General features: G+C 40.8%; 1 protein-coding gene across 1 annotated transcript; it reads right to left on the minus strand.

Annotated features, from left to right (window-relative positions):
- Positions 1 to 2,904: 2,904 nt before the first annotated feature.
- LOC121632630 (Usher syndrome type-1G protein homolog) lies at positions 2,905 to 10,598 on the minus strand. The gene is made up of 3 exons (XM_041974278.1): positions 10,321 to 10,598; positions 4,417 to 4,864; positions 2,905 to 3,929 (listed from the first exon to the last, which is right to left on the minus strand). The coding sequence occupies exons 1-3, from the start codon at positions 10,482 to 10,484 to the stop codon at positions 3,108 to 3,110; spliced, it is 1,434 nt and encodes a 477-aa protein (XP_041830212.1). The 5' UTR covers positions 10,485 to 10,598; the 3' UTR covers positions 2,905 to 3,107.
- Between the last annotated feature and the right edge of the window lie 457 nt (positions 10,599 to 11,055).

Here is an 11,055-nt window from a genome sequence, read left to right on the forward strand (position 1 = left end):
GATAGCTGTGTTATCTAACACACCCTCACGTAACCTCACTGCGACAACCCGCCGTGTTACTGGTGCAACTGTGTTTGCACTTTTTTCATCCATCACTACCAAACTGTACAGTAAGTATTGTGTGAGTTTATAGTAAAAAGTATGAAAACTGTACAATGAAGACACAATGCAGTAACAAGCTTATATCAGCTATATTTAAATTCATATAAATAGTTTATTGATGTATTAACACGGTTACAAAGATAACCAGGTGTTACAGTAATAAAGGGACTTATTTTCTATTTGTGGAAAAGCTTTCCCATGAACGTTTACAACAACCTCAATTCCAAACCAGTTGAGATGCTGAAGGTAAATAAAAACAGAATGCAAAGATTTCCAAATTTCATCAGCATATATTTTCCAGTAGAACATAAACATCATATCAGATGTTGAAACTGAGACATTTTATTATTTAATAGAAAATATGAGCTCATTTTGAATCTGATGGCAGCAACACGTCTAAAAAAAGTAGTTCCAGGATGATGTTCAGCATCATGTAGCATCCCCTCTTTTTTTAACTGTCCGGAAACGTCTGGTAAGTGAGGAGACCAGGTGCTGGACTTTTAGGAGAGGAATGTTGTCCCATTCTGGTCTGATGCAGGATTCTAGCTGCTCTACAGTCCTGGACCTTCATGCTCCAGATGTTGTGTACTGGTGAAAGGTCTGGACTGCAGGCAGACCAGTTCAGCAGCTGGACTCTTCTCCTGTGAAGCCATGCTGTTGTGATGGATGCAGGATGTGGTTCAGCATCGTCTTGCTGAAATTTGCAAGGCCTTCCCTGAAAGAGACGTTGTCTGGATGGGAGCAGATGTTGCTCTAAAACCTCCATGTACTTTTCAGCATTGATGGAGCTTCACAGATGTGGAAGCTGCCCACGCCATAGGCACTAATGCAGCCCCATCCCATCAGAGATGCAGCTTTTCACCTGTCCACTGATAACAAGCTGGATGCTCCCTCTCCTCTTTAGTCTGCAGGACACGCTGTCCATGCTTTCCACAAACTAGTTCACATCTTCATCCAGGTTTCAGCTTTGCCTCAGACCATTTTAAATGAGCTTTGGTCCAGAAAAGACAGCGATTTCTGGATCCTGTTTATACATGTAGGGCCCTATATCCCACCATAAATATGTTTTATTTTCTTTTTCCAGACTGTGTTTTTCATTTTTCCCCTTGAATTCAGTGTTTTACTGTACAAACCCATTTTTTCTGAAGGGCATGTGTCTACTCAAGTAATGGTGCACAAAATTTCAACAGTTCAATAGGAAAATATAATTTTCTTAAAGATATTATCTTCTCTCTAGAGGCCTTGACGACACAGTTGCTAGGCAGGAAAGGGGGTCAGAGGAAAGGGTGCTCTCCTTTTCTGACAACACTCCTGGGACTTTGGTACGTTTCACCAAAAAGCAGATGCAGCTTTTTCATGTTTTCTAGAACCACTTAGACTAGAATTTCCTATTTTCTTGGACAGCTTTGGGGTTTCTGTTGACCTCCTAGCCGTACCTGGCTTTCTGGGGGAGACTCCTGCCAGTGCAGGTGACGTCACACCGACAGGAAGCTGCAGAGGTTTCACTCTTGTGTTGTTATCTTGCTCATCTGGCTCAAACACTGTGAAAAACTCTTCTATAAGTAGGCAAAACAGAAAACTCAAACTCATATAAGCCTCAAATTTCACAATATTCCACATTTTTTAACCTATTCAATTTTTATTGTTTAATGTCCACATCACGGGTCCTACATAAGGAGTTTGTTGAAGATTGGTGAACTTCTGCTCATATTTACATCTGAGAGACTCTGCTTCTTTGAAATGCTCCTTTTATACCCAGTCAAGTTACTAACCTGATGCCAGTTAACCTAACTGTCAAATGCTCCTCCAGTTGTTTTTGATTTCTATCAACTTACTTTTCCAGTCTTTTGTTGACCCTTTTCCAACTCTTTTTTTTAGGCGTGTTGCTGCCATCAAATTCAAAACGAGCTAATGTTTTCAGTGAAATGGTAAAATGTCTCAAATCTGCATCAGATATGTTGTTTATGTTGTATTGGGAATAAAATATGGGTTTATAAAATTTACACATCATTGCATTCTGGTTTTATTTACATTTCACGAACAGTCCCAACTTCTTTGGAATCCACCGAAAGTCCACTGACTCTGCTGGGGTCGGTCTAGTCCAACACCACACAGAACCAGAATCATGTGCATGTTCTCACTGATAATTTAGCTTACAAAAAAAAAAAATCATGTTATTTATCACAATAGTTCACAAGAGTAAACTCATGGCTCATGGAGCTCTAATTGGAATCCTTCTGTAGGTTGTAGTTATATCAAAGTGCCAGTAGATGGCGCCGTTCCATCAGTAAAAAATGCTATTTGGTTTATTGGAGCATCCTATAGATGTTTCCATAGTTATTGTGTGATCAGTAGAAATCTTAACATACACTACCAGTTAAAAGTTTGGACACAATCTGACTCCAAACTTTTGACTGGCAGTATATGTTTTCTCACTACTGAGTAAAACTTTAGGTATTTCTTTTTTAGCTTTGTCAGCTTAAGTTTTGAAAAAGTTTGAGTTTTCTCCGCAGGGTGGCCGGGCTCTCCCTTAGAGATAGGGTGAGAAGCTCAGTGATCCGGGAGGGGATCAGAGTGGAGATAAGAGATGAGGTGGCTCAGGCATCTGGTCAGGATGCCTCAAGGACGCCCCCCTGGTGAGGTGTTCCAGGCATGTCCTACTGGGAGGAGACCCTGGGGAAGACCCAGGACACTCTGGGCGGACTACATCTCTCGGCTGGCCTGGGAACGCCTTGGGATACCCCAGACGTGCTGGCAAATGTGGCTGGGGAGAGGGAAGTCTGGCCTTCCATGCTTAGGCAGCTGCCCCCGCGAGCCGACCCTGGACGAGTGGAACATATTGGATGGATGGATGGCATTGTTAGCTTAATTTGCTAATAAATAAAGGCAGTCCACATTCTGTTCCATGTCCCAGCTGTCATTCAGCCCAAATAACAGTGATCTAAAGGCAGGTAAAAAGCAGAAGAGTGGTGCTTCTCCAATAAAACAGTACATGAAAACTGAGGTCAAAGGTCAGTGTCTTCAATGGCCTCCGGTTCTTCCAAAGTGTCCAGACGTCTCTTGCAGGCATCTAGTAGCTTTTTTCTGGGACCTAAAGGTATGTGAATGCTGGTGAGGTCCTGATCTGAACAAAGCAACAGAGCATCCAGGTCGATCTTCTCCCTCCTGAGGATGGGCATGAACTCACTGAGGCTCTGAGAGGCCAGAAAGGTCTCTAGAGGATTGTTCTCAGGCTCCATGTCCTCATCCAAGCCGACGTCTGCCTCATCCCAGGGCAGCTCCTGCAGGTTTCTTTCCTGCAGACTCAAAGCGCTGCCAATACTATCCTCATCAAAGCTGGGGGAGCGTCGAGGAAGCTGTCCACGCAAACGGACGTTAGGTGCTCGTCCCACAGGTTCACTCCCTACAACACTTCCTTCATCCCGACCCCCGATCCCAAACACGCCTCCGCTCATATAGTTCCTCCTGAACACCATGGTGCCGAGCCCCGGTCGGGTGAACAGGGAATCACGCCCGGAGTCAGTGCTGATCTCTGAGTAAGCAGCTTCATAGAGGCCCGGGTCGCTCATGGCACGGGAGACGGCCTCAACGTCATCATCATTTTCCCGGGGGAACATGTCTCGGATGTTGAGGCGGGACCGCTCCTTCGGGTTGGCATAGGTACCTTGTTTGAGGAACATGACGTCGTTGCCGAGCTGCAGGCCAGACAGCGAACGCACACTTTTCCTCCCGTCCTCGTAGATCTTGAACGTTCCATCAACCTGTTTCTTCTTGTCTAGCTTCTTCTGTATCTTGGCTTTGCCCTTGGCTGTCGAATACAGAGTGGCCTGGGAAGAAAGCAGCACTTTAGAAACTGAAAGTGGGAAAAGTTTTTTTTAAGGCATTTTTAATAATATCCTGCTCTGTTTTCCAGATAGCTTCTGTTCCAACAGACTCAAACATGCAAAGGTTTATGAAGTCATCTAACCACTGCGGACACGATTACTCCTAAGCTCTCACCGAACAGTTCCTGCACCTTTATAAACAATGTGACAATCTTTCCTGACATTATCCAATAAATTTTAGTCTTCTTCATTTAATAAAACCTTGAGCTTGACATTTTTATTGAAAAATACCATCTGGGAACTTTACTAAATGTGTAAAGGGGTAAAAGTTTGACTGTGAATCACAAGAGCAGGACTTTTAAAAGTATAAAAGACACTAAAAAGGCTAAAGATTTTAAGTATGGACTGAAACTAGTGGAGTAAAAGCTAATCTTGAGATAAGCAGGATTTCCATTTTCTGTCATCCTCCACATCAACAAAGAGTAACTACCTGCGAGTATGGCATGTTGGACATGACAGTGTTGAACTTGCGGCTCAGTGTGCTGCTGCTGGTGTAGCTGGAAAAGCTAATAGCATCCAGGTTGTCGAAAGCCGTCGACTCTTTTGTAAACTTCCTCTCCATTTGTTCACGGTGCCTCTTTTGGAGCTTCTCGCAGTCTTTGATCCGTCGCTCTGCGGCACGAAACGCCTGGTCCTTGAGCTTGCTCACCAGCTTTGAGTTGAGGGTGATCTGCTTGGCGGCGATGGAGTCAAGGTAGCGGACGCAGTCCATGTGGCCCTTGGTGGCGGCCATGTCCAGCGGTGTGTGGTAGTCGTTGTCCAGACACCACACGTTGGCACCGAAAGCCACCAGGAAGGAGAGGCAGTTGTGGTGGCCGTTGGCAGCTGCCAGGTGAAGTGGCGTGTTCCCCCAGATGTCACATTTGTCCGGGTCACCTCTGAGCAACAGAAGAAGAGACGGCTCATTGAGTTAAGGATTACAGGTTTTAAAAATACAGTTTCCTTGTAGCTAAACTTAAAAGTACTGTTTCAGGTTTCCACCTGCCCCATGTTTGCTAGCTGGCTAATTTAAAGCCAACTCACCCACCTCTCAGCTTTTGTCCCAGACTTCCTTCAACATGTTAGAACTTTTATTAGGCTGCCAGTGTCTTGCTAAGTTTTTATGCTTTTTGGTAAATCTATTCAATTGATTATTTATTTTACTTTTTTACATCTGGAAACTGTAACTCTAACCAGCTGTTCATTTTTCTGGATTTGATTAAAATTTGTACTAAATATCCACTTAAAATTAAATACAATTACTAAAATATGTGTAACCAAACAGCTGTGACTGAAAATGCAGTCAGTCCTGGCTCCATACAGCATCTACAGAGGGGTGCAGCCACTACCAGTCAAATTTAACCCTATAAAGCCCAATCCAAGAGAAAATGGGGGTAAATTTTTTTTGGCCCTTTAACAAAATGAAATAAAATAATTAGCAAAAACCATTTTTGTACATTTACATTACTTTTGTGTGATATGTCAAAATGATTGTAGTGCAAAGGGTATCCACCAGGAGGCAGAAGACAATTATCAGACTGTGTCAAACAGGGTTTTGAGCCAAGTTTTTACCATAAAGTGATGCAAAAGATCTGAGAAACTATGTATCAAATATCATACATACTGCATTAAAGGGTTAAAACGTCACACATCAAAGTTTAAACTGAAGAGAAACCATTAGTAATAAAACAAGCCACAGAAGTAAAAATTAACAGAAAGATAGTAAACTATCGATTCAAATAGTCTTTTTCTTTTCTCTCATCACTCTCCCACTTTGAGTTAATAAGCTGTTAAAAGTCAACTTTTAGACATGGCTTTATCATTTATATAAAGTATTTAAAAAAGACATGACAATTTTTCTATAGTATAAATTTTTGTCTTACACACATGGACAAAATTGTTGGTACCCTTCGGTTAATGAAAGAAAAATTCACAATGTTCACAGAAATAACTTGAATCTGACAAAAGTAATAATAAATAAAAATTTTATGAAATTTAACTAGTGAAAGTCAGACATCGCTTTTCAACCATGCTTCAACAGAATTATTAAAAAAAATAAACTCATGAAACAGGTCTGGATAAAAATGATGGTACCCTTAACTTAATATTTTTGTGAACAACCTTTTGAGGCAACCACTGCAATCAAACGATTCCTGTAACTGTCAATGAGACTTCTGCACCTCTCAGCAGGTATTTTGGGCCACGCCTCTTAAGCAAACTTTCAGATAAAGTTTTCATTTTCAGATAAAGCACATCAGGGGTTTGGCAGCCATCATTTTTCAGCCTTGTGGCAGTAAAATTTGCTGAAAGACTGAAACTGCTGCTTCAGTCAACACCACCATCACATGCTAACTCTTCCTCATTCAGCTGTAGTGATGTTTATAGCTTGAAGTCAGTCCCTCCTCTTCCTCTCCCCTCCTCCTGCATGGCTGGGTACTGATCAATAATTGAAACTCTGCAGGTTAAACATGACAGTGGTGACTTTGCATTATTCATCCCACACAGACACCCAGCAACACTGTTACCACACTCCACATCAGGGTCACCACCTTCATCATCAGCAACCCAGATTTCTGCTCCTCTCTGCAGCGTAGCCTCCCGGCACGTCATGCAGATGTAACATCAGATATTATAGCCTCAATCGATGGGGCTTATTTTAGATCAGATAAGCATTTAGCTTCTGTTTGTTTCGCTGTTGGTCAAAAGGTCAATTAAGCAGATCCTGTTCCCAGGATTAGACTTGTACCACTGTAATAACACAGAGGCTGAATCACACTTGAGTAACACAGACAGTAACTTGAAGCTAAGAGTTGTTGATAAAGCCGTCACACAACAGCAACAATAAATCTGTTTACTGGAAACATGAAGGCTGCATGAAGGCTAATGTCATGACTAACCATTATTTGGCTTGTTTTTTAACAAGAAAACAAAAGTACTGGAGAACAGAGAAAAAGAGAAGAACATCAAAAGGTTAAAATGTTTTCTGAAGCTCAGTGCTGCAGAAACACAGCGGGTGAAGTGAAGGAAGTTTGAAGCATCTAGAACTTTTCTTTTAGTTGCCATCAGGTGAAAGTGGCCAATCAAGAAGGGCCTCAGTCAGGAGGGTTGCTGAGCAGCTCAGCGGACATTCCTGCATAGCTTTTATAATAACTCCGTGGCCAAACCTTCTCCTGTTTTCAAATTTTAACTACTTAAAACAGTAAATTCTCCTTCTGTGATGGCTTTGCAAAGTGGTGTAACTCTTTAATCCTTTGCAATCTTTTTTTCATGTCCACTACAATTAAAAAGAAGAAACTCCAAACACACAAATCTACAGAGCCACTTGGAGACATTGGTGGCGAAAAATATTATCGTGTGGTCCCAAATTAAAGCGTAGGGACATCAGTCGTGCTCATCACTGGATGGAATGTGATAACTAAACCGTGGCTTTAAGTCAGGAATATGATGTTTTGTTTCTCACAATACTAAACATCTCTGTTTGTTTTAATCCGGAAACTAATCATAATTGAATCTCTTGTGATTTATTCCATTTTAGTGGTTTTATTTTATTATAAAGCCGTGTTTTGTGTATATAAGTGGAGAGTTTATTGTTTGTGATGTCTTCTAGACCTGTCTATAGAGCTGGCAGGATGTGGGCGAGTACACGACTATAGGTGGACCCATGATGTATCCACCGGGTTAACTGCATAAAAGAGGGATTTTTTAATAATTCTTTATCTCTGGGTGGAAACTTCTTTAAAGGCTGGATGGTAAACCACATGTGACTTTAAATATATCAACTCATACAATTAGCTACAAAATATACATCAATAAGCATGAAGCTATACGATATAGTTACCTTTTTTATCAGCAGCAAAAGATCGCAGATTGAAAGTGAGACAATTATCTTCAGTTGTAGCAATACGTCGATAACCCCAAATCTTAACATGTAGCCACAACTTAATCATCTTATTCCCACAGATTGCGATGCTGTGTTCACACAAATATCTTATTTCCTCACATGCATGTAACCCTGCACTAACATTTCCCCACCAAAGACTATAAAATAACAATGTTTTGTGAGTTTTACGTCCTCTTGTGAGACTTTATTGAACTGAAAACAGTCATTCTAAAGCAGCACTGGTCAAAAACCACATACACCTGCTAACATGTGGTGTTTGAGTACAATATGAATGCTTTTATGACCCATTTCGGACTTTTAGAATGTACAAACACTAAATAGGCTGACCTTTAACCTTTCTAAACAGAACTAACACACTGAGATAGTGCGGCTGGAGGTCACATAACTTCTACACATACATGCTCAAATAGACTTTTTCTTGTAAAACCAGTAAAGTTTTAGTCTACATTAATGCAGCTGAGTTCATATTTTTCAGTTTCTTTTCTCAGACGGGTAAACACGTGATGAAAAGCAGCCCATTAAGACAACATGCCAACATGTGTTGAATGAAACATTTCTTCACCGTCATGCTAACCTAATAATCAAACGCAATATAGAAGGAGGGATTATCGTTTATATCGAGATAGCTTTCTTTGAGTTAAAAGCATCTTTTCTTTTGCATTCTGTACAGCTGTATTTTTGTTATGGTTATTGAAAAGTAATTTTAATTTAATATAAAGGTACTTTAATTTCAGTCAGCTGTTTTAATGCACATGTGCTGCTGATCTTTAATTAAAGTATATTTAGCCCTGAAGGCTGTAAATTGGAACTGTCTCTTTGGTTCCTTGACAAAAAAAATATCAAGATATGTATCATATATCGTGATTCAGGTAAAAAATATCAAGATATAAGATTTTGTTCATATCGCCCAGCCCTAGACCAGAGCTCAATCAGCTGTGCATGTAACTCCAGTCACTGTTTTATCATCATGTAGTCCTGCATCAAATGATTCTGCAGTGGTCATTGATATTTATCAGCTCTGGTTTCATTTGGCATTTATAGGAATACAACAACTGGGTGCACACGCTAATGTCACAGCATGCTTCAGTTGATAGCTTACAAAATAAAAGCTTTCTGCAGTCCAGAGACCCGGGACTGATCGTTCACATTTTAGCACCACAATTATTCAAACACCCAAAACACTTTCTGACTTTCCTTAAACGGCAGAGCAAACATCAGGAATTTAACACATATAATTATCAGCGTAGCTCCAGGATGGAAGTTCAGGTACATTACCACCAAATCTGACTCCGTCCTGAGGCATGGTGGAGAGGAAATAAGGAAGAAGGACCAACAAAACTATGAGATAGGAAGCGTGGTCACTCTAAATTCCCCCCAGGAGTGAGTGTGAGTGTGAATGGTTGTTTGTCTCTCTGTGTTGGCCCTGCGATGGACTGGTGACCTGTCCACGGTGTACCTGCTTCTCACCTGCTAAATGCTGGTATAGGCTCCAGCTTCCCTGAGACCCTTAATGGACGAAGCGGTAATGAATGAATGACTGAACATTTATCAGTTTCATTATAACTTTGCAAGTTTCAAAGCAGTTATTCTGTCTGCTTCTGACAGGAAAACATTAGGTTAAGTTTATGAACTGAAATCTCGTTTTAGAAGTTATGCATTTAAAATGAAGCGTGTAATAAAGTGCAAAAGTCTGCATCATTAACAGTAAATATGAATCGAGTGGCTTCTCTGTATCTCAGACTACATTGTTGCTTTTAATTTACTTTTTGTTGAACTGTATGATTATTTCCACTTGATCCATCACACTGACCTTTCCAGTGCCAGCAGCTTCACTGCACTCGTAAACCTGCAAACAGCTGCATGACAAACAGCCAGCCTGTTAATCTGCTGCCTCAAAGCACAAGCTGTAAATATACCTGGTTTATCTGCACCTTAAAAACTTTAGCATAAAAGTACTGATACTTACTTGCAACTCACTGACTTATCTTAAACCCATTGAAGGCATGTCTCAGTCCTCTCAGATTTGTCCTTTAGTATTTAAACCTGCATCTGTACACAGCTGCTATAACTTCATCTGAGACACAGAAGACTGAGATGTCAAACATGAACACACGTGGTTTATTGAGTGTATTCATGTATAAGTGACCTTTCTTTGTAATGAGGTTGTTAAAATGTAAAGCCCTTCATGTCCTGCAGCTCTGATTGGTGATAGAGGGCAGAGGCATTTTAGTTTCTGCATTAATATCAGCAGACACACATAACATCCAACAAACTGATAAATATTAAATTAAAAATCAAATTGGTAGAAAGACTGGAGTGTTTTTAAAAGTTACAATCAATAAAAACAATAAAATCCACCCATTTCAGATGTAAACGTGACATAAAGATGATTAATATTCCTTTATTAATAGTTTGGATATTTATTTTTAATTTACTGACACTTTCGGGACTCACCCTCTGCCCACGATGAGCCGGAGCGCCTCCAGGTTGCCGTGGTAAGCGGCCCATAAGGTCGGCGTCATCCCATCCTCGTCCGGGGCGTTCAGCTCCTTCCGTGTGGCCTCCTTCAGCACGTCCAGGTAGCCGTCCCGGGCCGCCCGGTGGTACCGGTCGTTCATGGCGGCGCCTCAGCTCACTCTGTGCTCGGTTCCATGGAAGAAACGGACCGTCTGCCGGGCTGTAGAGGCTACGTTCAGTCCGGGACGGAAAGGTTCCGGACGGCTTGTGCTGTCACAGCGCGGGTGACTGGCGGGTTGCTAGGAGACGGCAAGTGGCGTGTCACGTGGGCATGAACCGCGCTAAGATCCGCCCACACCATAAACATGTGCCGCCCACTCCCACACAAGTAATAACGTCTAAGTTAAATAAATAAATAAATAAAATTAGTGTAAAAATAGATCAAGTGTAAATAACTGCAAAAACGCTTAATTAAAAAAACAGAAAAATAAAAAATAAATGAATAAACAACCAACTATAAACTAACTAACTATAAACAACAAATTAGTTTATTTCAGAATTTTGACTTAAGTTAAAACTCTGCTTTTAATAAGAATTTTGCTTTCACTAATTTTGACTTTTTAATAAATATATAGGCTACTCTCTTTAAAAATGAAAAAAGTTTGTCTAAGTTTGTCTGTGTCAGCTAAATTGTTATGAGCTTATTTATCATTTTAAACTTTTATATTGATT

This window comes from Melanotaenia boesemani, chromosome 21 (assembly GCF_017639745.1).
Source record: "Melanotaenia boesemani isolate fMelBoe1 chromosome 21, fMelBoe1.pri, whole genome shotgun sequence".
In the NCBI taxonomy this organism is placed as follows: domain Eukaryota; kingdom Metazoa; phylum Chordata; class Actinopteri; order Atheriniformes; family Melanotaeniidae; genus Melanotaenia; species Melanotaenia boesemani.